Source organism: Pseudophryne corroboree, chromosome 11, assembly GCF_028390025.1.
Source record: "Pseudophryne corroboree isolate aPseCor3 chromosome 11, aPseCor3.hap2, whole genome shotgun sequence".
NCBI classification, from domain to species: Eukaryota; Metazoa; Chordata; class Amphibia; order Anura; family Myobatrachidae; genus Pseudophryne; species Pseudophryne corroboree.
In genome coordinates this window covers 324,907,897-324,935,313 of record NC_086454.1, presented here as the reverse complement: position 1 = coordinate 324,935,313, position 27,417 = coordinate 324,907,897, and the positions used below count along the sequence as shown (strand labels likewise).

The window sequence follows — 27,417 nt, the reverse complement described above, 5'->3', positions numbered from 1 at the left end:
TGGCACAGATGTATATATACATGTACAGCTGGGCACTGTACATGTATACAAAGAGCCCCCACCATGTATTGAAAAAATTGAGCGGGACAGAAGGCTGCCGCCGAGGGGGCGGGGCTTCTCCCTCAGCACTCACCAGCGCCATTTTTCTCCACAGCACCGCTGAGAGGAAGCTCCCTGGACTCTCCCCTGCTTAAAACACGGTGACAGAGGGTTTTAAAGTAGAGGGGGGGCACATAATTGGCGCAGATACATAAAACAGCGCTGCTGGGTAAACATTAATTTACTGTGTTATTCCTGGGTCATATAGCGCTGGGGTGTGTGCTGGCATACTCTCTCTCTGTCTCTCCAAAGGGCCTGGTGGGGAACCTGTCTTCAGGAAAGAGCTTCCCTGTGTATGTGTGGTGTCGATACGTGTGTGTCGACATGTCTGAGGTTGAGGGCTCACCTAAGGAGGAGGGGGAGTTTATGAATGTTAGGTCTCCGTCGGCGGTGCCGACGCCGGACTGGATGGATATGTGGAATGTTTTAAGTGCAAATGTTAATTTATTGCACAAAAGGCTAGACAAAGCCGAAGCTGGGGCACAGTCAGGGAGTCAACCCATGCCTGTCCCTATGTCGCCGGGACCTTCGGGGTCTCAGAAGCGCCCACTATCCCAAATAGTTGACACAGATACCGACACGGATTCAGACTCCAGTGTCGATTACAATGATACAAAATTACTGCCAAAGGTGGCTAAAGGTATTCGATATATGATTATCGCAATAAAAGATGTGTTGCATGTCACTGAGGAACCCCCTGTCCCTGACACGAAGGTACACATGTATAAAGGAAAGAAACCAGAGGTCACCTTTCCCTCCTCACATGAGCTGAACGAAGTATGTGAAAAAGCGTGGGAAACTCCAGACAAAAAACTGCAGATTCCCAAAAGGATCCTAACAGCGTATCCTTTCCCGTCGCAGGACAGGATATAGTGGGAATCCTCCCCTAGTGTGGACAAGGCCTTGATGCGCTTATCAAATAAGATAGCGCTTCCATCCCAAGATACGGCTACCCTCAAGGATCCTGCTGACCGCAAGCAGGAGGTTACCCTGAAGTCCATTTACACACATTCTGGTACGTTACTCAGACCGGCTATTGCGTCGGCCTGGGTTTGTAGTGCTGTAGCAGCATGGACAGATTCCTTATCAACGGATATTGAGACTCTTGATAAGGATACCATTTTATTGACCCTAGGGCATATAAAAGATGCGGTCTTGTATATGAGGGATGCTCAAAGAGACATTAGTTTACTGGGTCCCAGGATAAACGCTATGTCTATTTCTCTATCGTCCTAGTGGATGCTGGGGTTCCTGAAAGGACCATGGGGAATAGCGGCTCCGCAGGAGACAGGGCACAAAAAGTAAAGCTTTTCCGATCAGGTGGTGTGCACTGGCTCCTCCCCCTATGACCCTCCTCCAGACTCCAGTTAGATTTTTGTGCCCGGCCGAGAAGGGTGCAATCTAGGTGGCTCTCCTAAAGAGCTGCTTAGAGAAAGTTTAGCTAGGTTTTTTATGTTACAGTGATTCCTGCTGGCAACAGGATCACTGCAGCGAGGGACTGAGGGGAGAAGGAGTCAACTCACCTGCGTGCAGGATGGATTGGCTTCTTGGCTACTGGACATCAAGCTCCAGAGGGACGATCACAGGTACAGCCTGGATGGTCACCGGAGCCGCGCCGCCGGCCCCCTTGCAGATGCTGAAGACAGAAGAGGTCCAGAATCGGCGGCTGAAGACTCCTGCAGTCTTCTAAAGGTAGCGCACAGCACTGCAGCTGTGCGCCATTTTCCTCTCAGCACACTTCACACGGCAGTCACTGAGGGTGCAGGGCGCTGGGAGGGGGGCGCCCTGGGAGGCAAAATGAGTACCTAAAAAGGCTAAAAATACCTCACATATAGCCCTAGAGGCTATATGGAGATATTTAACCCCTGCCTGATTTCTCAAAATAGCGGGAGACGAGCCCGCCGGAAAAGGGGCGGGGCCTATCTCCTCAGCACACGGCGCCATTTCCTCTCACAGCTCCGCTGGTCAGGACGGCTCCCAGGTCTCTCCCCTGCACTGCACTACAGAAACAGGGTAAAACAGAGAGGGGGGGCAAATTTATGGCGATATTTTTATATAACAAAGCAGCTATAGGGGAGCACTTATTATAAGGCTATCCCTGATATATATATAGCGCTTTTGGTGTGTGCTGGCAAACTCTCCCTCTGTCTCCCCAAAGGGCTAGTGGGTCCTGTCTTCATTAGGAGCATTCCCTGTGTGTCTGCTGTGTGTCGGTACGTGTGTGTCGACATGTATGAGGACGATATTGGTGTGGAGGCGGAGCAATTGCCAAATATGGGGATGTCACCTCCTAGGGGGTCGACACCAGAATGGATGCCTTTATTTATGGAACTACGGGATAGTGTCAACACGCTAAAGCAGTCGTTTGACGACATGAGACGGCCGGACAATCAATTAGTGCCTGTCCAGGCGACTCAAACACCGTCAGGGGCTGTGAAACGCCCTTTGCCTCAGTCGGTCGACACAGACCCAGACACAGGCGATGACTCCAGTGGTGACGGTGACGAATCAACCGTATTTTCCAGTAGGGCCACACGTTATATGATTTTGGCAATGAAGGAGGCGTTACATTTAGCTGATACTACAGGTACCACTAAACAGGGTATTATGTGGGGTATGAAAAAACTACCTATAGTTTCTCTATCGTCCTAAGTGGATGCTGGGGTTCCTGAAAGGACCATGGGGAATAGCGGCTCCGCAGGAGACAGGGCACAAAAAAGTAAAGCTTTACTAGGTCAGGTGGTGTGCACTGGCTCCTCCCCCCATGACCCTCCTCCAGACTCCAGTTAGATTTTGTGCCCGAACGAGAAGGGTGCAATCTAGGTGGCTCTCCTAAAGAGCTGCTTAGAGAAAGTTTAGTTTAGGTTTTTTTCTTTACAGTGAGTCCTGCTGGCAACAGGATCACTGCAACGTGGGACTTAGGGGGAAAGTAGTAAACTCACCTGCATGCAGAGTGGATTTGCTGCTTGGCTACTGGACACCATTAGCTCCAGAGGGATCGAACACAGGCCCAGCCGTGGAGTCCGGTCCCGGAGCCGCGCCGCCGACCCCCTTGCAGATGCTGAAGCGTGAAGAGGTCCGGAAACCGGCGGCTGAAGACTCCTCAGTCTTCATAAGGTAGCGCACAGCACTGCAGCTGTGCGCCATTTTCCTCTCAGCACACTTCACTGGGCAGTCACTGAGGGTGCAGAGCGCTGGGGGGGGGCGCTCTGAGAGGCAAATATAAACCTTATACAAGGCTAAAAATACCTCACATATAGCCCATAGGGGCTATATGGAGATATTTAACCCCTGCCTGACTGGAAAAATAGCGGGAGAAGAACCCGCCGAAAAAGGGGCGGGGCCTATCTCCTCAGCACACGGCGCCATTTTCTGTCACAGCTCCGCTGGTCAGAACGGCTCCCAGGTCTCTCCCCTGCACTGCACTACAGAAACAGGGTAAAACAGAGAGGGGGGGCACATTAATGGCTATATATATATATATATTAAAGCAGCTATAAGGGAGCACTTAATATAAGGATATCCCTTGTATATATAGCGCTTTGTGGTGTGTGCTGGCAGACTCTCCCTCTGTCTCCCCAAAAGGGCTAGTGGGTCCTGTCTTCATTAGAGCATTCCCTGTGAGTTTGCGGTGTGTGTCGGTACGTGGTGTCGACATGTATGAGGACGATATTGGTGTGGAGGCGGAGCAATTGCCAAATATGCAGATGTCACCCCCCAGGGGGTCGACACCAGAATGGATGCCTTTATTTGTGGAATTACGTGATGGTTTATCTTCCCTTAAACAGTCAGTTGAGGACATGAGGCGGCCGGACAATCAATTAATGCCTGTCCAGGCGCCTCAAACACCGTCAGGGGCTGTAAAACGCCCTTTGCCTCAGTCGGTCGACACAGACCCAGACACGGGCACTGATTCCAGTGACGACGGTAGAAATTCAAACGTATTTTCCAGTAGGGCCACACGTTATATGATTTTGGCAATGAAGGAGACGTTACATTTAGCTGATACTACAGATACCGTAAAACAGGGTATTATGTATGGTGTGAAAAAACTACAAACAGTTTTTCCTGAATCAGAAGAATTAAATGACGTGTGTGATGAAGCGTGGGTTGCTCCTGATAAAAAGTTGATAATTTCAAAAAAGTTATTGGCATTATACCCTTTCCCGCCAGAGGTTAGGGCGCGCTGGGAAACACCCCCTAAGGTGGACAAGGCGCTCACACGCTTATCCAAACAAGTGGCGTTACCCTCTCCTGAGACGGCCGCACTTAAGGATCCATCAGATAGAAAGATGGAAGTTATTCAAAAGAATATATACACACATGCAGGTGTTATACTACGACCAGCTATAGCAACTGCCTGGATGTGCAGTGCTGGAGTAGTTTGGTCAGAATCCCTGATTGAAAATATTGATACCCTAGATAGGGACAATGTTTTACTGTCGTTAGAACAAATAAAGGATGCATTTATCTATATGCGTGATGCACAGAGGGATATTTGCACACTGGCATCTCGGGTGAGTGCTATGTCCATTTCAGCCAGAAGAGCCTTATGGACACGACAGTGGACAGGCGATGCGGATTCAAAACGTCACATGGAGGTTTTGCCGTATAAAGGGGAGGAGTTATTTGGAGTTGGTCTATCAGACTTGGTCTTTTTTACCTCAAGTCACTCCCCAACAGAGAAAGGCACCGACCTTTCAACCGCAGCCTTTTCGCTCCTACAAAAATAAGAGAGCAAAGGGCTTGTCGTACCTGCCACGAGGCAGAGGAAGAGGGAAGAGACACCAACAGGCAGCTCCTTCCCAGGAACAGAAGCCCTCCCCGGCTCCTGCAAAAACCTCAGCATGACGCTGGGGCCTCTCAAGCGGACTCGGGGACAGTGGGGGGCCGTCTCAAAAATTACAGCGCGCAGTGGGCTCACTCGCAGGTAGACCCCTGGATCCTGCAGATAATATCTCAAGGGTACTGGTTGGAATTAGAGACGGATCCTCCTCATCGTTTCCTGAAGTCTGCCTTACCAACCGTCTCTTCCGAAAGGGAGAGGGTGTTGGAAGCCATTCACAAGCTGTACGCTCAGCAGGTGATAGTCAAAGTACCCCTATTACAACAAGGAAAGGGGTATTATTCCACTCTATTTGTGGTACCGAAGCCGGATGGCTCGGTAAGGCCTATTCTAAATCTGAAGTCCTTGAACCTCTACATAAAAAAGTTCAAGTTCAAGATGGAGTCACTCAGAGCAGTGATAGCGAACCTGGAAGAAGGGGACTTTATGGTATCCTTGGACATCAAGGATGCGTATCTACACGTTCCGATTTACCCCGCACACCAGGGGTACCTCAGGTTCATTGTTCAAAACTGTCACTATCAGTTTCAGACGCTGCCGTTCGGATTGTCCACGGCGCCTCGGGTCTTTACCAAGGTAATGGCCGAGATGATGATTCTTCTTCGAAGAAAAGGCGTATTAGTTATCCCATACTTGGACGATCTCCTAATAAGGGCAAGGTCCAGAGAACAGCTGGAGACAGCTTTAGCACTATCTCAAGAGGTGCTAAGACAACACGGGTGGATTCTGAATATTCCAAAATCCCATTTAATCCCGACAACTCGTCTGCTGTTCCTAGGAATGATTCTGGACACGGTTCAGAAAAAGGTTTTCCTTCCAGAGGAAAAAGCCAAGGAGTTATCCGATCTGGTCAGGAACCTCCTAAAACCAGGAAAAGTGTCAGTACATCAATGCACAAGAGTCCTGGGAAAAATGGTGGCTTCTTACGAAGCAATTCCATTCGGCAGATTCCATGCAAGAATATTCCAAAGGGATCTGTTGGACAAATGGTCAGGGTCGCATCTGCAGATGCACCTGCGAATAACCCTGTCACCAAAGACAAGGGTGTCACTTCTGTGGTGGTTGCAGAAGGCTCACCTATTAGAAGGCCGCAGATTCGGCATTCAGGATTGGATCCTGGTGACCACGGACGCCAGCCTGAGAGGCTGGGGAGCAGTCACACAAGGAAGAAACTTCCAGGGAGTATGGACGAGTCTGGAAAAGTCTCTTCACATAAACATTCTGGAACTAAGAGCAATCTACAATGCTCTAAGCCAGGCGGAACTTCTCCTGCAAGGAAAGCCGGTGTTGATTCAGTCGGACAACATCACGGCGGTCGCCCATGTAAACAGGCAGGGCGGCACAAGAAGCAGGAGTGCAATGGCAGAAGCTGCCAAGATTCTTCGCTGGGCGGAGAATCACGTGATAGCACTGTCAGCAGTGTTCATCCCGGGCGTGGACAACTGGGAAGCAGACTTCCTCAGCAGACACGATCTTCATCCGGGAGAGTGGGGTCTACATCCAGAAGTCTTCAACATGTTAATAGACCGTTGGGAAAGACCAATTGTAGACATGATGGCGTCTCGCCTCAACAAGAAACTGGACAAATATTGCGCCAGGTCAAGAGATCCACAGGCAATAGCTGTGGACGCACTGGTAACTCCTTGGGTGTACCAGTCAGTGTATGTGTTTCCTCCTCTGCCGCTCATACCAAAGGTATTGAAGATCATACGGCAAAGAAGAGTAAGAACAATACTAGTGGTTCCGGATTGGCCGAGAAGGACTTGGTATCCGGAACTTCAAGAGATGCTCACGGACGAACCGTGGCCTCTACCTCTGAGAAGGGACCTGCTACAGCAGGGTCCCTGTCTTTTTCAAGACTTACCGCGGCTGCGTTTGACGGCATGGCGGTTGAACGCCAGATCCTAAAAGGGAAAGGCATTCCAGAAGAAGTCATTCCTACCTTGATTAAGGCACGGAAGGAAGTCACCGTGAAACATTATCACCGCATTTGGCGAAAATATGTAGCGTGGTGCGAGGATCGGAGGGTTCCGACGGAGGAATTCCAACTGGGTCGTTTCCTACATTTCCTGCAATCAGGATTATCTATGGGTCTCAAATTGGGATCCATTAAGGTTCAAATTTCGGCCCTGTCAATATTCTTCCAAAAAGAATTGGCCTCTGTCCCTGAGGTCCAGACTTTTGTCAAGGGAGTACTGCATATACAGCCTCCTGTGGTGCCTCCGGTGGCACCGTGGGATCTAAATGTAGTTTTAGATTTCCTCAAATCCCATTGGTTTGAACCATTGAAAAAGGTGGATTTGAAATATCTCACATTGAAAGTGACTATGTTACTAGCCCTGGCCTCTGCCAGGAGAGTATCTGAATTGGCGGCTTTATCTTATAAAAGTCCTTATCTAATCTTCCATTCGGATAGGGCAGAACTGCGGACTCGTCCGCATTTTCTCCCTAAAGTGGTATCAGCATTTCATCTGAACCAACCTATTGTGGTGCCTGCGGCCACTAGCGACTTGGAGGACTCCAAGTTGTTGGACGTTGTCAGAGCCTTAAAAATATACATTGCAAGGACGGCTGGAGTCAGAAAATCTGACTCGCTGTTTATATTGTATGCACCCAACAAGTTGGGCGCACCTGCTTCTAAGCAGTCGATTGCTCGTTGGATTTGTAACACAATTCAACTTGCACATTCTGTGGCAGGCCTGCCACAGCCTAAAACTGTAAAAGCCCACTCCACAAGGAAGGTGGGCTCATCTTGGGCGGCTGCCCGAGGGGTCTCGGCATTACAACTCTGCCGAGCAGCTACGTGGTCGGGGGAGAACACGTTTGTAAAATTTTACAAATTTGATACCCTGGCAAAGGAGGACCTGGAGTTCTCTCATTCGGTGCTGCAGAGTCATCCGCACTCTCCCGCCCGTTTGGGAGCTTTGGTATAATCCCCATGGTCCTTTCAGGAACCCCAGCATCCACTTAGGACGATAGAGAAAATAAGAATTTACTTACCGATAATTCTATTTCTCGGAGTCCGTAGTGGATGCTGGGCGCCCATCCCAAGTGCGGATTATCTGCAATACTTGTACATAGTTATTGTTAACTAATTCGGGTTATTGTTAAGGAGCCATCTTTAAGAGGCCCTTTCTGTTGTCATACTGTTAACTGGGTTTAGATCACAAGTTGTACGGTGTGATTGGTGTGGCTGGTATGAGTCTTACCCGGGATTCAAAATGCCTCCCTTATTGTGTATGCTCGTCCGGGCACAGTACCTAACTGGAGTCTGGAGGAGGGTCATGGGGGGAGGAGCCAGTGCACACCACCTGACCTAGTAAAGCTTTACTTTTTTGTGCCCTGTCTCCTGCGGAGCCGCTATTCCCCATGGTCCTTTCAGGAACCCCAGCATCCACTACGGACTCCGAGAAATAGAATTATCGGTAAGTAAATTCTTATTTTTTCCTGAATCAGAAGAACTAAATGACGTGTGTAATGAAGCGTGGGTTGCCCCTGATAAAAAGCTGATAATTTCAAAGAAATTATTGGCATTATACCCTTTCCCGCCAGAGGTTAGGGAGCGCTGGGAAACACCTCCTAGGGTGGACAAGGCGCTAACACGCTTATCTAAACAAGTGGCGTTACCCTCTCCTGAGACGGCCGCACTTAAAGATCCATCAGATAGGAGGATGGAAAATATCCAAAAAAGTATATACACACATGCAGGTGTTATACTACGACCAGCTGTAGCAACTGCCTGGATGGGCAGTGCGGGGGTAGTTTGGTCAGAATCCCTGATTGAAAATATTGATACCCTGGACAGGGACAATATTCTACTGTCGTTAGAACAAATAAAGGATGCATTTCTTTATATGCGTGATGCACAGAGGGATATATGCACACTGGCATCACGGGTAAGTGCTATGTCCATTTCGGCCAGAAGAGCTTTATGGACGCGACAGTGGACAGGCGATGCGGATTCAAAACGGCATATGGAAGTTTTGCCGTATAAGGGGGAGGAGTTATTTGGAGTCGGTCTATCAGATTTGGTGGCCACGGCTACAGCCGGGAAATCCACCTTTCTACCTCAAGTCACTCCCCAACAGAAAAAGGCACCGACTTTTCAACCGCAGCCCTTTCGTTCCTTTAAAAATAAGAGAGCAAAGGGCTATTCATATTTGCCACGAGGCAAAGGTCGAGGGAAGAGACAGCAACACGCAGCTCCTTCCCAGGATCAGAAGCCCTCCCCGGCTTCTACAAAAGCCTCAGCATGACGCTGGGGCTTCTCAAGCGGACTCGGGGACGGTGGGCGGTCGTCTCAAAAATTACAGCGCGCAGTGGGCTCACTCGCAAGTAGATCCCTGGATCCTGCAGATAATATCTCAGGGATACAGGTTGGAATTAGAGACAGATCCACCTCGCCGTTTCCTGAGGTCTGCTTTACCAACGTCCCCCTCCGAAAGGGAGACGGTGTTGGAAGCCATTCACAAGCTGTACTCTCAGCAGGTGATAGTCAAGGTACCTCTTCTGCAACAAGGGAAGGGGTATTATTCCACTATTTTTGTGGTACCGAAGCCGGATGGCTCGGTAAGGCCTATTCTAAATCTGAAGTCCTTGAACCTGTACATAAAGAAGTTCAAGTTCAAAATGGAGTCACTCAGAGCAGTGATAGCGAACCTGGAAGAGGGGAACTTTATGGTATCCTTGGACATCAAGGATGCGTATCTCCACGTTCCAATTTACCCCTCACACCAGGGGTACCTCAGGTTCGTTGTACAAAACTGTCACTATCAGTTTCAGACGCTGCCGTTCGGATTGTCCACGGCACCTCGGATCTTTACAAAGGTAATGGCCGAGATGATGATTCTTCTTCGAAGAAAAGGCGTATTAATTATCCCATACTTGGACGATCTCCTAATAAGGGCGAGGTCCAGAGAACAGCTAGAGATGGGATTAGCACTGTCTCAAGAAGTGCTAAAACAGCACGGGTGGATTCTGAATATTCCAAAATCCCAGTTAATGCCGACAACTCGTCTGCTGTTCCTAGGGATGATTCTGGACACGGTTCAGAAAAAGGTTTTTCTCCCGGAGGAAAAAGCAAAGGAGTTATCCGAGCTTGTCAGGAACCTCCTAAAACCAGGAAAGGTGTCTGTACATCAATGCACAAGAGTCCTGGGAAAAATGGTGGCTTCTTACGAAGCGATTCCATTCGGCAGATTCCACGCAAGAATTTTCCAAAGGGATCTGTTGGACAAATGGTCAGGGTCGCATCTTCAGATGCACCTACGGATAACCCTGTCTCCAAGGACAAGGGTGTCTCTTCTGTGGTGGTTGCAGAGTGCTCATCTATTGGAGGGCCGCAGATTCGGCATACAGGATTGGATCCTGGTGACCACGGACGCCAGCCTGAGAGGCTGGGGAGCAGTCACACAAGGAAGAAACTTCCAGGGAGTATGGACGAGCCTGGAAACGTCTCTTCACATAAACATTCTGGAACTAAGAGCAATATACAATGCTCTAAACCAGGCAGAACCTCTGCTTCAGGGAAAACCGGTATTGATCCAGTCGGACAACATCACGGCAGTCGCCCATGTGAACAGACAGGGCGGCACAAGAAGCAGGAGGGCAATGGCAGAAGCTGCAAGGATTCTTCGCTGGGCAGAGAATCATGTGATAGCACTGTCAGCAGTGTTCATCCCGGGAGTGGACAACTGGGAAGCAGACTTCCTCAGCAGACACGATCTTCACCCGGGAGAGTGGGGACTTCATCCAGAAGTCTTCCACATGCTGGTAACCCGTTGGGAAAGACCAATGGTGGACATGATGGCGTCTCGCCTCAACAAAAAACTGGACAGGTATTGCGCCAGGTCAAGAGATCCGCAGGCAATAGCTGTGGACGCGCTGGTAACGCCTTGGGTGTACCAGTCGGTGTATGTGTTTCCTCCTCTGCCTCTCATACCAAAAGTATTGAGAATTATACGGCAAAGAGGCGTAAGAACGATACTAGTGGTTCCGGATTGGCCAAGGAGGACTTGGTACCCGGAACTTCAAGAGATGATCACGGAAGATCCGTGGCCTCTACCTCTAAGGAGGGACTTGCTTCAGCAGGGTCCCTGTCTGTTTCAAGACTTACCGCGGCTGCGTTTGACGGCATGGCGGTTGAACGCCGGATCCTAAAGGAAAGAGGCATGCCGGAAGAAGTCATTCCTACTTTGATTAAAGCAAGGAAGGAAGTAACCGTGCAACATTATCACCGAATTTGGCGAAAATATGTTGCGTGGTGCGAAGATCGGAGTGCTCCGACGGAGGAATTTCAACTGGGTCGATTCCTACATTTCCTGCAATCAGGATTGTCAATGGGTCTCAAATTGGGATCTATTAAGGTTCAAATTTCGGCCCTGTCGATTTTCTTTCAAAAAGAATTGGCTTCAGTCCCTGAAGTCCAGACTTTTGTTAAGGGAGTGCTGCATATACAGCCTCCTGTGGTGCCTCCAGTGGCACCGTGGGATCTAAATGTGGTTTTGGACTTCCTAAAATCTCATTGGTTTGAACCACTAAAAAAGGTGGATTTGAAATATCTCACATGGAAAGTGACCATGCTTCTAGCCCTGGCTTCTGCCAGGAGAGTGTCAAAATTGGCAGCTTTATCTTACAAAAGCCCATATCTGATTTTCCATTCGGACAGGGCAGAACTGCGAACTCGTCCGCATTTTCTCCCTAAGGTGGTGTCAGCATTTCATCTGAACCAGCCTATTGTAGTGCCTGCGGCTACAAGTGACTTGGAGGACTCCAAGTTACTGGACGTTGTCAGAGCATTAAAAATATATATTGCAAGGACAGCTGGAGTCAGAAAATCTGACTCGTTGTTTATATTGTATGCACCCAACAAGATGGGTGCTCCTGCGTCTAAGCAGACGATTGCTCGTTGGATCTGTAGCACAATCCAACTTGCACATTCTGTGGCAGGCTTGCCACAGCCTAAATCTGTAAAGGCCCACTCCACAAGGAAGGTGGGCTCATCTTGGGCGGCTGCCCGAGGGGTCTCGGCATTACAACTTTGCCGAGCAGCTACGTGGTCAGGGGAGAACACGTTTGTAAAATTTTACAAATTTGATACTCTGGCTAAGGAGGACCTGGAGTTCTCTCATTCGGTGCTGCAGAGTCATCCGCACTCTCCCGCCCGTTTGGGAGCTTTGGTATAATCCCCATGGTCCTTTCAGGAACCCCAGCATCCACTAGGACGATAGAGAAAATAAGATTTTACTTACCGATAAATCTATTTCTCGGAGTCCGTAGTGGATGCTGGGCGCCCATCCCAAGTGCGGATTATCTGCATAAGTTGTACATAGTTATTGTTAACTAATTCGGGTTATTGTTAAAGGAAGCCATCTTTCAGAGGCTCCGCTGTTATCATACTGTTAACTGGGTTTAGATCACAAGTTGTACGGTGTGATTGGTGTGGCTGGTATGAGTCTTACCCGGGATTCAAAATCCTCCCTTATTGTGTACGCTCGTCCGGGCACAGTACCTAACTGGAGTCTGGAGGAGGGTCATAGGGGGAGGAGCCAGTGCACACCACCTGATCGGAAAAGCTTTACTTTTTGTGCCCTGTCTCCTGCGGAGCCGCTATTCCCCATGGTCCTTTCAGGAACCCCAGCATCCACTACGGACTCCGAGAAATAGATTTATCGGTAAGTAAAATCTTATTTTCTGCTAGGCGTGTCTTATGGACCTGACAGTGGACTGGTGATGCCGACTCCAAGAGACATATGGAGGAGTTGCCTTACAAGGGTGAGGAATTGTTTGGAGAGGGACTCTCGGACTTCGTCTCCACGGCTACGGCAGGTAAATCAAATTTTTTGCCATATATTCCCTCACAATCTAAGAAAGCGCCTCATTATCAAATGCAGTCCTTTCGTTCCAATAAAAGCAAGAGAGCACGTGGATCGTCCTTTCTTGCCAGAGGTAAGGGCAGAGGGAAAAAGCTGCATAACACAGCTAGTTCCCAGGAACAGAAGTCCTCCCTGGCCTCTGCAAAATCCACCGCATGATGCTGGGGCTCCCCTGAGGGAGTCTGCTCCTGTGGGGGCACGTCTTCGACTGTTCAGCCACGTCTGGGTCCACTCACAGGTGGATCCATGGGCAATAGAAATAGTTTCCCAAGGTTACAAGCTGGAATTCGAAGAAGTGCCTCCTCGCTGGTTTTTCAAATCGGCCCTACCGAAACAACCCCTGGAAAGGGAGATAGTGTTACATGCGATTCACAAATTGTGTCTTCAACAATTGGTGGTAGAGGTTCCCCTGCTTCAAAGACGGCAGGGGTACTACTCAACTCTGTTTGTGGTTCCGAAACCGGACGGTTCGGTCAGACCCATTTTAAATTTAAAATCCCTGAACCTTTACTTAAACCGGTTCAAGATGGAATCGCTCAGGGCGGTCTTCGCCAGCCTAGAAGCGGGAGATTTTTTGGTATTTCTGGACATAAAGGATGCATACCTGCATGTCCCCTTATATCCTCCTCATCAGGCGTACCTGAGATTTGCGGTACAGGATTGTCATTACCAATTTCAGACGTTACCGTTTGGGCTTTCCACGGCTCCGAGATTTTTCACCAAGGTAATGGAGGATATGATGGTGCTCCTGCGCAAGCAGGGTGTCACGATTATCCCGTACTTGGACGATCTCCTCATAAAAGCGAGATCACGGGAGAAGTTGCTGAACAGCGTATCACTTTCACTGAAGGTGTTACAGCGACACGGCTGGATTCTCAATATTCCAAAGTCGCAGCTGAATCCTACAACTCGTCTGCCCTTCTTGGGCATGATTCTGGACACAGACCAGAAAAGGGTTTTTCTTCCGACGGAAAAAGCGCAGGAACTCATGACTCTAGTCATGAACTTGTTGAAACCAAAACAAGTGTCCGTACATCATTGCACTCAAGTTCTGGGAAAGATGGTGGCAACATACGAAGCCATTCCATACGGCAGATTCCATGCAAGGACCTTCCAATGGGACCTATTGAACAAATGGTCCGGGTCGCATCTGCAATTGCATCAGCGGATCACCCTGTCCCCCAGGGCCAGAGTATCTCTCCTGTGGTGGCTAAACAGTGCTCACCTTCTAGAGGGCCGCAGGTTCGACATTCAGGACTGGATCCTGGTGACCACGGATGCGAGCCTCCGAGTTTGGGGATCAGTCACACAGGGAAGAAATTTCCAAGGACTTTGGTCAAGTCAAGAGACTTGTCTTCACATCAACATCCTGGAACTAAGGGCCATATACAACGCCCTACGTCAAGCGGAGATCTTACTTCGCAATCGACCAGTTCTGATCCAGTCAGACATCACCGCAGTAGCTCATGTAAACCGCCAAGGCGGCACAAGAAGCAGAGTGGCAATGGCGGAAGCCACCAGAGTTCTTCGCTGGGCGGAGAATCATGTAAGCGCTCTGTCAGCAGTGTTCATTTCGGGAGTGGACAACTGGGAAGCAGACTTCCTCAGCAGACACGATCTGCATCCGGGAGAGTGGGGACTTCATCAGGAAGTCTTCGCGCAGATTGCAAGTCGGTGGGCACTGCCCCAAATAGACATGATGGCATCCCGTCTCAACAAAAAGCTACAAAGGTATTGCGCCAGGTCAAGAGACTCTCAGGCGGTAGCTGTGGACGCCCTAGTGACACCGTGGGTGTTCCAGTCGGTCTATGTGTTTCCTCATCTTCCTCTCATACCCAAGGTGTTGAGGATAATAAGAAAAAGAGGAGTGAGAACAATTCTCATTGTTCTAGATTGGCCACGAAGGACCTGGTATCGGATCTGCAAGAAATGCTCACAGAAGATCCGTGGCCTCTTCCTCTAAGGCAGGACCTGTTACAACAAGGTCCCTGTCTGTTCCAAGACTTACCGCGGCTGCGTTTGACGGCATGGCGGTTGAACGCCGGATCCTAGCGGAAAAAGGTATTCCCGATGAGGTCATTCCTACGCTAATAAAGGCTAGGAAGGACGTGACGTCTAAACATTATCACCGAATATGGCGAAAATATGTTCCATCTAGGCCGTTTTCTTCACTTCCTACAAACTGGAGTGAATTTGGGCCTAAAATTAGGCTCCATTAAGGTTCAGATTTCAGGCTTATCCATTTTCTTTCAAAAGGAATTGGCCTCTTTACCTGAAGTACAGACTTTTGTGAAGGGAGTACTGCATATTCAGCCTCCTTTTGTACCTCCGGTGGCGCCTTGGGACCTTAACGTGGTGTTAAGTCACATTGGTTTGAACCACTTAAAACAGTGGAGTTGAAATATCTCACTTGGAAGGTGGTCATGTTGTTAGCCTTGGCTTCGGCTAGGCGAGTTTCGGAATTGGCGGCTTTATCACATAAAAGCCCCTATCTGGTTTTCCATATGTATAGAGCGGAGTTGCGGACACGTCCTCAATTCCTACCTAGGGTGGTCTCATCCTTTCATATGAACCAACCTATTGTGGTGCCTGTGGCTACACGTGACTTGGAGGATTCCGAGTCCCTTGATGTGGTCAGGGCTTTGAAAATTTCCGTGGCCAGAACGGCTAGGATCAGAAAAACAGAATCACTGTTTGTCCTGTATGCAGCCAACAAGGTTGGCGGCCCTGCTTCAAAGCAGACTATTGCTCGCTGGATCTGTAACACGATTCAGCAGGCGCATTCTACGGCAGGATTGCCGTTGCCGAAATCGGTTAAGGCCCATTCCACTAGGAAGGTGGGCTCGTCTTGGGCGGCTGCCCAAGGGGTCTTGGCACTACAGCTGTGCTGAGCTGCTACTTGGTCGGGGTCATACACCTTTGCAAAGTTCTATAAGTTTGATACCCTGGCTGAGGAGGGCCTCCTGTTTGCTCAATCGGTGCTGCAGAATGATCCGCACTCTCCCGCCCGTTTGGGAGCTTTGGTATAATCCCCATGGTCCTTACGGAGTCCCAGCATCCTCTAGGACGTTAGAGAAAATAAGATTTTAAACCTATCGGTTAATCTTTTTCTCGTAGTCCGTAGAGGATGCTGGGCGCCCGTCCCAAGTGCGGACTACTTCTGCAAGACTTGTATATAGTTATTGCTTACATAAGGGTTATGTTATAGTTTCATCGGTTTTGTGCTGATGATATGTTGTTCTTCATACTGTTAACTAGATAGTATATCACAAGTAATACGGTGTGATTGGTGTGGCTGGTATGAATCTTGCCCTTGGATTCCAAAATCCTTTCCTTGTACTGTCCGTCTCCTCTGGGCACAGTTTCTCTAACTGAGGTCTGGAGGAGGGGCATAGAGGGAGGAGCCAGTGCACACCCAGAGTCAGTCTTTCTTAAAGTGCCCATGTCTCCTGCGGAGCCAGTCTATCCCCATGGTCCTTACGGAGTCCCAGCATCCTCTACGGACTAGGAGAAAAAGATTTACCGGTAGGTTTAAAATCTTATTTTCTCTAACGTCCTAGTGGATGCTGGGGACTCCGTCAGGACCATGGGGAATAGCGGCTCCGCAGGAGACTGGGCACAAAAGTAAAAGCTTTAGGATCAGGTGGTGTGCACTGGCTCCTCCCCCTATGACCCTCCTCCAAGCCTTAGTTAGATTTTTGTGCCCGGCCGAGAAGGGTGCAATCTAGGTGGCTCTCCTAAAGAGCTGCTTAGAGTAAAAGTTTGTTAGGTTTTTTATTTTCAGTGAGTCCTGCTGGCAACAGGCTCACTGCTACGAGGGACTTAGGGGAGAGAAGTGAACTCACCTGCGTGCAGGATGGATTGGCTTCTTAGGCTACTGGACACCATTAGCTCCAGAGGGAGTCGGAACACAGGTCTCACACTGGGGTTCGTCCCGGAGCCGCGCCGCCGACCCCCCTTGCAGATGCCGGAAAGTGAAGGTCCAGAAACGGCGGCAGAAGACTCTTCAGTCTTCATAAGGTAGCGCACAGCACTGCAGCTGTGCGCCATTGTTGTCAGCACACTTCATAGCAGCGGTCACTGAGGGTGTAGGGCGCTGGGGGGGGCGCCCTGGGCAGCAATGATGGCACCTTATTCTGGCTAAAAATACATCACATATAGCCCCTGGGGGCTATATGGATGTATTTAACCCCTGCCAGGTCTCAGAAAAACGGGAGAAGAAGCCCGCCGAAAAGGGGGCGGGGCCTATTCTCCTCAGCACACAGCGCCATTTTCCCTCACAGAAATGCGGGTGGGAAGGCTCCCAGGCTCTCCCCTGCACTGCACTACAGAAACAGGGTTAAAACAGAGAGGGGGGGCACTTATTTGGCGATATGTATATATATATTAAAATGCTATAAGGGAAAAACACTTACATAAAGGTTGTCCCTGTATAATTATAGCGTTTTTGGTGTGTGCTGGCAAACTCTGCCTCTGTCTCCCCAAAGGGCTAGTGGGGTCCTGTCCTCTATCAGAGCATTCCCTGTGTGTGTGCTGTGTGTCGGTACGTGTGTGTCGACATGTATGAGGACGATGTTGGGAGGCGGAGCAAATTGCCTGTAATGGTGATGTCACTCTCTAGGGAGTCGACACCGGAATAGATGGCTTATTTAAGGAATTACGTAATAATATCAACACGCTGCAAGTCGGTTGACGACATGAGACGGCCGGCAAACATATTAGTATCTGTCCAGGCGTCTAAAACACCGTCAGGGACGTTATAATGCCCATTTTACCTCAGTCGGTCGACACAGACACTGACTCCAGTGTCGACGGTGAAGAAACAAACGTATTTTCCTTTAGGGCCACACGTTACTTGTAAGGGCAATGAAGGAGGTGTTACATATTTCTGATACTACAAGTACCACAAAAAAGGGTATTATGTGGGGTGTGGAAAAACTACCTATAGTTTTTCCTGAATCAGATAAATTAAATGAAGTGTGTGATGAGGCGCAGGGTTCCCCCGATAGAAAATTATTGGCGGTATACCCTTTCCCGCCAGAAGTTAGGGCGCGTTGGGAAACACCCCTTAGGGTGGATAAGGCGCTCACGCGCTTATCAAAACAAGTGGCGGTACCGTCTCCAGATACGGCCGCCCTCAAGGAGCCAGCTGATAGGAGGCTGGAAAATATCCTAAAAAGTATATACACACATACTGGTGTTATACTGCGACCAGCGATCGCCTCAGCCTGGATGTGCAGCGCGGGGGTGGCTTGGTCGGATTCCCTGACTGAAAATATTGATACCCTTGACAGGGACAGTATTTTATTTACTATAGAGCATTTAAAGAATGCATTTCTATATATGCGAGATGCACAGAGGGATATTTGCACTCTGGCATCAAGAGTAAGTGCGATGTCCATATCTGCCAAAAGATGTTTATGGACACGACGGTGGTCAGGTGATGCAGATTCCAAACGGCACAAAGATGTATTGCCGTATAAAGGGGAGGAGTTATTTGGGGTCGGTCCATCGGACCTGGTGGCCACGGCAACTGCTGGGAAATCCACCGTTTTTACCCTAAGTCACATCTATGCAGAAAAAGACACCGTCTTTTCAGCCTCAGTCCTTTCGTCCCCATAAGCATATCTGCCCAGGGATAGAGGAAAGGGAAGAAGACTGCAGCAGGCAGCCCATTCCCAGGAACAAAACCGCTTCTGCCAAGTTCTCAGCATGACGCTGGAGCCGTACAGGACCCCTGGATCCTACAAGTAGTATCCCAGGGGTAAAAATTGGAAAGTCGAGACGTTTCCCCTCGCAGGTTCCTGAAGTCTGCTTTACCAACGTCTCCCTCCGACAGGGAGGCAGTATTGGAAACAATTCACAAGCTGTATTCCCAGCAGGTGATAATCAAAGTACCCCTCCTACAACAAGGAAAGGGGTATTATTCCACACTATATTGTGGTACTGAAACCAGAAGGCTCGGTGAGACCTATTCTAAATCTGAAATATTTGAACACTTACAAAGGTTCAAATCAAGATGGAGTCACTCAGAGCAGTGATAGCGAACCAGGAAGAAGGGGACTATATGGTGTCCCGGGACATCAGGGATGCTTACCTCCATGTCCCAATTTGCCCTTCTCACCAAGGGTATCTCAGGTTCGTGGTACAGAACTGTCACTATCAGTTTCAGACGCTGCCGTTTGGATTGTCCACGGCACTCCGCGTCTTTACCAAGGTAATGCCCGAAATGATGATTCTTCTTCAAAGAAAATGGACGACCTCCTGATAAGAGCAAGGTCCAGAGAACAGTTGGAGGTCGGAGTAGCACTATCTCAAGTAGTTCTACGACAGCACGGGTGGATTCTAAATATTCCAAAACCGCAGTTGTTTCCGACGACACGTCTGCTGTTCCTAGGGATGATTCTGGACACAGTCCAGAAAAAGGTGTTTCTCCCGGAGGAGAAAGCCAGGGAGTTATCCGAGCTAGTCAGGAACCTCCTAAAACCAGGAAAAATGTCAGTGCATCATTGCACAAGGGTCCTGGGAAAAATGGTGGCTTCTTACGAAGCGATTCCATTCGGCAGATTCCACGCAAGAACTTTTCAGTGGGATCTGCTGGACAAATGGTCCGGATCGCATCTTCAGATGCATCAGCGGATAACCCTATCTCCAAGGACAAGGGTGTCTCTCCTGTGGTGGTTACAGAGTGCTCATCTTCTAGAGGGCCGCAGATTCGGCATTCAGGATTGGATGCTGGTGACCACGGAGGCCAGCCTGAGAGGCTGGGGAGCAGTCACACAGGGAAAAAATTTCCAGGGAGTGTGATCAAGTCTGGAGACTTTTCTCCACATAAATATACTGGAGCTAAGGGCAATTTATAATGCTCTAAGCTTAGCAAGACCTCTGCTTCAAGGTCAGCCGGTATTGATCCAGTGGGACAACATCACGGCAGTCGCCCACGTAAACAGACAGGGCGGCACAAGAAGCAGGAGGGCAATGGCAAAAACTGCAAGGATTTTTCGCTGGGCGGAAAATCATGTGATAGCACTGTCAGCAGTGTTCATTCCGGGAGTGGACAACTGGGAAGCAGACTTCCTCAGCAGGCACGACCTCCACCCGGGAGAGTGGGGACTTCATCGGGAAGTTTTCCACATGATTGTGAACCGTTGGGAAAGACCAAAGGTGTACATGATGGCGTCCCGCCTGAACAAAAAACTGGACAGGTATTGCGCCAGGTCAAGAGAATTTCAGGCAATAGCTGTGGACGTTCTGGTAACACCGTGGGCGTACCAGTCGGTGTATGTGTTTCCTCCTCTGCTTCTCATACCCAAGATATTGAGAATTATAAGACGTAGAGGAGTAAGAACTATACTCGTGGCTCCGGTTTGGCCAAGAAGGACTTGGTACCCGGAACTTCAAGAGATACTCACAGAGGACTCATGACCTCTGCCGCTAAGAAGGGACTTGCTTCAGCACGTACAATGTCTGTTCCAAGACTTACCGCGGCTGCGTTTGACGGCATGGCGGTTGAACGCCGGATCCTAAGGGAAAAAGGCATTCCGGAAGAGGTCATTCCTACCCTGGTCAAAGCCAGGAAGGACGTGACCGCACAACATTATCACCACATGTGGCGAAAATATGTTGCGTGGTGTGAGGCCAGGAAGGCTCCACGAAGAAATTTCAACTCGGTCGATTCCTGCATTTCCTGCAAACAGGAGTGTCTATGGGCCTCAGATTGGGGTCCATTAAGGTTCAAATTTCGGCCCTGTCGATTTTCTTCCAGAAAGAACTTCAGTTCCTGAAGTCCAGAAGTTTGTCAAGGGAGTACTGCATATGCAGCCCCCTTTTGTGCCTCCAGTGGCACTGTGGGATCTCAACGTAGTGCTGGGATTCCTCAAATCACATTGGTTTAAACCGCTCAAATCTGTGGATTTGAAATATCTCACATGGAAAGTGACCATGATGTTGGCCCTGGCCTCGGCCAGGCGAGTGTCAGAATTGGCGGCTTTGTCTCACAAAAGCCCATATCTGATTGTCCATTCGGACAGGGCAGAGCTGCGGACTCGTCCCCAGTTTCTCCCTAAGGTGGTGTCAGCGTTTCACCTGAACCAGCTTATTGTGGTACCTGCGGCTACTAGGGACTTGGAGGACTCCAAGTTGCTATTTGTTGTCAGGGCCCTGAAAATATCGGTTTCCAGGACGGCTGGAGTCAGGAAAACTGACTTGCTGTTATCCTGTATGCACCCGACAAACTGGGTGCTCTTGCTTCTAAGCAGACGATTGCTAGTTGGATGTGTAGTACAATTCAGCTTGCACATTCTGTGGCAGGCCTGCCACAGCCAAAATATGTAAATGCCCATTCCACAAGGAAGGTGGGCTCATCCTGGGCGGCTGCCCGAGGGGTCTCGGCATTACAACTCTGCCGAGCAGCTACGTGGTCGGGGGGAGAACACGTTTGTAAAATTCTACAAATTTGATACCCTGGCTAAAGAGGACCTGGAGTTCTCTCATTCGGTGCTGCAGAGTCATCCGCACTCTCCCGCCCGTTTGGGAGCTTTGGTATAATCCCCATGGTCCTGACGGAGTCCCCAGCATCCACTAGGACGTTAGAGAAAATAAGATTTTACTTACCGATAAATCTATTTCTCGTAGTCCGTAGTGGATGCTGGGCGCCCATCCCAAGTGCGGATTGTCTGCAATACTTGTACATAGTTATTGGTACAAAAATCGGGTTATTATTGTTGTGAGCCATCTTTTCAGAGGCTCCGCTGTTATCATGCTGTTAACTGGGTTCAGATCACAGGTTGTACGGTGTGATTGGTGTGGCTGGTATGAGTCTTACCCGGGATTCAAAATCCTTCCTTATTGTGTACGCTCGTCCGGGCACAGTATCCTAACTGAGGCTTGGAGGAGGGTCATAGGGGGAGGAGCCAGTGCACACCACCTGATCCTAAAGCTTTTACTTTTGTGCCCTGTCTCCTGCGGAGCCGCTATTCCCCATGGTCCTGACGGAGTCCCCAGCATCCACTACGGACTACGAGAAATAGATTTATCGGTAAGTAAAATCTTATTATTTTTTTTGTTGCAAATCTTGATGTAAGACCATATTCTCTTTCTCCGCAGCTGCCACCTTTTAATGAAAGCGGTTTCTGTGGGCCTCAGTCTTCAAGTGATCTTCAGGATGGTGAGTGTTCATTGTCCCTTTCTGTCTTTGGGTATTTTCTCCACATACCAAGTTTGAGAAATACTTTACCTATATTACCTATTTAAAGAGTATCTCCACCGGAAAAGCATTTATCCTATTTATCCTATTCTGGGGAGGGCTGGTGGGAGGGGCTGTAAAGTGTAAAATATAAAGTATGTACTTATCTTGCCCGCTCCTGCCACCCACAGTGTCCCGGCTCCTATTCACCACGGTGAGCCTGTCATGGCATGACCAACGCCAAGGTAACTATTATCATTGTTGTTGTTCTTATCCTTTATATAGCGCCGACATGTGCTGCAGAGCTGTACAGAGAACTGATTAGTTTAGATGGGGAATGACGGAACTCGGTGTAACAGCCCCGTGCACACACGCACCAAGGCCAATTAAAAAAGAAGGCGGTCACCGTATCGGGATGCTTGTGAGCTGCGGGAGGAACAAGCAGACAGATCGTACTTATGGCGTCCGGCGCCGAGAGGCTTGTCCCTTGCTGTGCCGCAACCCCTGCAGTGTCACACTTCTGGCAGCGCTCTCTCTATGTCCACATGCACCAAATAGGAAAAATGCTTCTTGGGTGGAGATATCTGTACCTATACCAGACTTGGGTTTTTGCTTTTACCTTTTCACCTTTTTTTTTTATTTAGTGTTCAGTTCACTGCTGCCATTTCCCATATCTGTGAGTCAGTCCTCGCTCTGTAAAATCCCTACACTGCGCGTCAAACGATTTAAGGCCACATTACGGAATCCGTCATGTATGTGTTTTTTTTTTTTTTTTTGCCTAATGGTCCACAAGGAGGGGATGCAGGAAGCGTTGTTGTACCCCACTGTTACTTAGTGATAAGGACATTTTTTATGATCATTTGTAGTAGTGTAATGGGAAAAGGTGGTGTTGCTATAGGATTCTACCATTTGCCTAATGTATTATGGGAAAGTAAAACATCTGATTGGCCTATATAGGCAGAATTGCTCTTCGCTTTGCACCATTATTCTGATAAATGCCAGTTTATTAACATTTCTTGTAAACACCACAAGTGTTCTGCACTGTTAGGCATATGTATTAACCTGGAGAAGGGATAAAGCAGTGATAAGTGCAAGGTGATAACGCATCAGCCAATCATTACGGATTTGAAAAATGACAGTTTGGAGCTGATTGGCTGGTGCGTTATCACCTTCCACTTATCACCGCTTTATCACTTCTTCGTCTCTTCTCCAGGCTTAATACGTCTGCCCCTGTGATTGGTCCCTGGCAGTGAAGGGGGCAGGCGCATCGCTCTGTGATCTAACATTGAAGAGATCATGGTCACTTCCCAAATAATCCCTCTTATGACACAATAAGAGTCCAGGGTTTTCCACACGTATTCAGTTGTCCGCAACCTCCAGCGTTGGTCCCAGTAATGATCCGTTATTCTAATCACATGGCTCAGCTGGTGGCTTCCTGCTGCGTAATGTTCCTACAGTATATTGCATTGGGGAGTCCCACAGGCCCCCATCATTGTCTGGGTGCGCCAGGGGATGGGTTAGTCTCCATTTACGTAAGTATCAAATTAATTGGGACATGGACCCTGTAGAGAGTGGTCCAAACTAACAAACGCTGGGTGGAAAAAGCAGAAACCGCTCCTAGAAATGAACTGTAGATTGTTTTAAGAAATGTTTTTTTATTTTTTTAGAGCAGAAAAATAAATACAGTAATGCACAAATCTGCTAACAGCACCGTGTTGCCTACACAGAATTAAAATAAAGAGAAACCATTCCAGAATGAACCATCCCAGTTGTGGACTTAAACATTACAGAACAAAAATAAAACGTAACAATAGAGACAAAGAAATGGCAGGCAGGAAATGTTTTAAGACTAAACACAAACAGTTCCTCAAAGAAAACGTTGTTTTCTCAGGTGTTCAATGTGCTTACAGTATGACTGTTACCACGTAATGTAAGAGAGCCTATAAGGGACGCATCTTCCCTGGCGCAGAGATTCATTAAACTGGCTACTGAGCTCTACATTGTTTAGTTCCCTCATGCGATATGTGCTGGATTCTTCTGTAATATGTTATGTTAATTAAGGAAGACAGCTGCATGCGGTCTGCAGCCCCGTCAATTGAGCTACCATTAGGGAAGACAGTTGCATGCTGTCTGCAGACCTGTGAAATGAGTTACCATTAGGGATGAGAGCTGCATGCGGTCTGCAGACCCATCAATTGAGTTACCATTAGGGATGAGAGCTGCATGCGGACTGCAGCCCCGTCAGTTGAGTTACCGTTAGGGATGAGAGCTGCATGCGGTCTGCAGACCCATCAAATGAGTTACCATTAGGGATGAGAGCTGCATGCGGGGACTGCAGCCCCGTCAGTTGAGTTACCATTAGTGATGAGAGCTGCATGCGGTCTGCAGACCTGTCAAATGAGTTATCATGCACAGTGGTTACAGGCAGCTGTTGTAATGTTTTTATGCTGCTGCGTAAGAGTTGCAATCACTGTGAGGACATTATAAGTAAACAATTAACAATGTACTAGATTAGTATTATAGACATATGGGCGCGTAGTATGCAGATGTATACATTTTAAATGCAACCCTCTTTACAGTAAATGTTACAATTTTGCGTTTCTTGGTCAAAATCTGAATATAGGACAATTGCTATTTTATATCCCAAGTTAGCCGCCTACACACAGAGACATATTTAAGCATTTTTTTAACATTTGTATTTTTCAGGTGATGAATATCAGAGAATTGAGTTTGGCGTCAGTGAAGTGATCGACACGGACGCAGTCCTGCTGAACAGCTCCGACTACAGTATTTCCAGCAACCTGAACCCTCAGGCTCCGGAGTTCATCCTTGCCTGCACTCCAACACAGAAGACTCCTGACTGCATACTCAACGAGGACGACTGCAATGCCAATGACGGCCAGTATTCGGAGTCTGCCCTCCCAGATGGCAGCGGAAACGCAGACAGTGACAGTACATCCGGCATAGGACAGAGAGAGCGTAAAAAAAAGAAAAAACGACCACCTGGGTATTACAGTTACTTAGAAGGCGGCGGCGATGGCATCGCCCCCATAGAGGCCCTGGTAAATGGGCACGCCAATGTGGCAGGACTGGACAGTATAAGCACAGATGAGCCTGAGCTAGCAGATGATCCAGCAGCGTCCGCCTCTCCTAGGACTTGTAACAGCCCAGATCATTCTGTGGACTTCAACAGTGAAACTGATGATGCTTCTGTATCTAATGCACTAGATGCTACCAGGACTGCTGGTCAGCCTGAGGAATGCAGTGTTACCCGCTCACCTTGCATCCTCTCAGACACTGGGCGGGAGAGCCCGGAAAGGACAGCTGTGGAGCAGCCACTGGCTGACTCTGATACTACTGAAATCCTTGGCGTAACCAATGGACAGACACTTGAAACCCCAGAGGAAGGGCCGTCCTCTAACGGGGTGGATTTGCACCCTGAGGCCGCTGCCACCTCAGATCAAGCGAAGCCAGAGGATACATCACAGCCTCAGACCGTGAGCCCGGTCTCGCCCTCTGTAAACCCGCCAGCTAAGTCCTGGGCTAGTCTCTTTCACACTTCCAAGCCCTCCCCAGCCATGCCGGTGGCTTACGTTGAGGCTAAGTCTGCCCCCCCAGCTACACCCCCCCAGGCCCCTGAGAAACAGGTGGAAGTGAGAGAGGGTCCGGTTCCTGTGTCAGAGGACCCCGTAGCAATAAAGATTGCAGGTATTTTGTGTTCAGGCCAGAGTTCAGTACTGTAAACCATATACAGGGTCTGTCCAGTTTGTGCATTTATGTGCCCGTGTCCTGGCAGAGGGGACGGCTTCTTCCAGTTAAAGCTCATTTAGATTTTCTGGCATGTTTGTCTTTGGGAGGAGGGTACATGGCTATGACATAGAAGGTCCGGCACATCAGTGCCACACACAGGGTGTAAGGACCCCCATAAACAAAAGTTTGGAAATGCTAGACATAGCGGTTGGTTTACATTTACACCCAGTTATTAAATACCACCTCCAGTCAGTTTTTGGCTTTGTGTTTAGTGATATAGGGATAGGATTTTTTTTCAAATGACAATTTAAGTAACCTGTGCAGATGTTACTTTTTATAAACCATTGCTTTTGTTAAAGGTGATCCTTTACACTGAACAGTCGGTATTATATACACACACAGGGGGCAGATGTATTAAGCCTGCAGAAGTGATAAAGCAGTGATTAGTGCAAGGTGATAACGCACCAGCCAATCAGCTCCGATATGTAAATTGGCAATTTGGAGCTGATTGGCTGCTGGTGCATTATCACCTTGTACTTATCACTGCTTTATCACTTCTCCAGGCTTAATACATCTGCCCCGTAGTGTTACAGTGAAGATCTCGCTTCTTAGAGCGCTTTGGAGCAAGTCCTAAGGTTCATTAAGAAGACACATTTGGGGAACGGGTGCCTTGGAGGATGTGCGAGCCATTTATTGAAAGAAAATTGTTACAAATCTTTTCACCAGAAGGGGCTTTTGCAATACAAATCACTTGAAGAGCACTACAATTGCTCAGTGTGTCCTCCATTGTGGCCAACAACAGTTTCTAATATAAAAAAACAGCATTCCTTATAGTAGAACTCTACCCACCAGGTGGAATAGCCAGCATGATATCTAATGCTGTCTTTCGGATCTGACCGTGTACTGTGTGATACCCTTTCTGATGCACCTGGTTTAAAAAACAAAACAAAAACACAACCGAAAGTCACATGGGGTGAGGTCTGCTGATCGCGGTGGACAAAATATCTGAAAGTAGCAGGACAAGATATCTGAAAGTAGCAGCTGACGGCCCTGTCCTTCAGTACAGTGCTCTTTAATTGATTTGGATTTCCACATCGCTGCCTGCTGTTAATATACAAAACAAAAAAACCTCCCCACAACTATTAACGAAATATATTAAAAAAACGAACTTTTTTCTTCTTCAATTAATGGCTATCGCATACTCTGTAATACCTGTTGTCCAAATCATTATTAGAACTCGCTTTGCTAAGTAGGGATCATTTCAGTGTAATAGCTCCGTATGTGTTACTTGTTGCTGCGTGATCTCTGCATGTACAGTAGCAACCTGTTAGTAATCTTTTCTTTTGCCATGTAAATTGCTCTGCAAACTGAATGCACGGTGCGTAACTTGCTGTATGACCGCCACTGTAATAATCAGTTCTCTGGCTTCATCAGATTTTGTCTACAGTCAGATCAGTGATCGCGCTGAGCTGGGGAAAAAAAAAAAGTGGGTCCCTGGAAATTGGGGTCCTACCTGTCCTTTTCTGAGTTCCATCGGTATGAAGGTTCTTATTAATGATTTAAATATAAAAACATAGACGTGATTTAACCCTCTCCGAGAGGGACACAATGTCCTGTTCCAGGAATTCTCTCAATTTAGGATTGCCCTCATCTGTTTTGAACAG

General features: G+C 48.4%; 1 protein-coding gene across 6 annotated transcripts in view; it reads left to right on the top strand.

The window, feature by feature from the left end:
* Positions 1-27,417, top strand: part of USP10 (ubiquitin specific peptidase 10) — a 102,188-nt gene that overhangs the window by 19,539 nt on the left and 55,232 nt on the right. For 4 of the 6 annotated variants that reach the window (XM_063945701.1, XM_063945700.1, XM_063945703.1 and 1 more), the window contains exons 3-5: positions 21,925-21,985; positions 22,195-22,248; positions 24,710-25,711. In XM_063945701.1, coding sequence (XP_063801771.1) covers positions 21,925-21,985; positions 22,195-22,248; positions 24,710-25,711 — 1,117 coding nt within the window. The remainder of the gene's footprint in view (positions 1-21,924; positions 21,986-22,194; positions 22,249-24,709; positions 25,712-27,417) is intronic. The other 2 variants (XM_063945704.1, XM_063945705.1) reach the window with 1 other exon arrangement.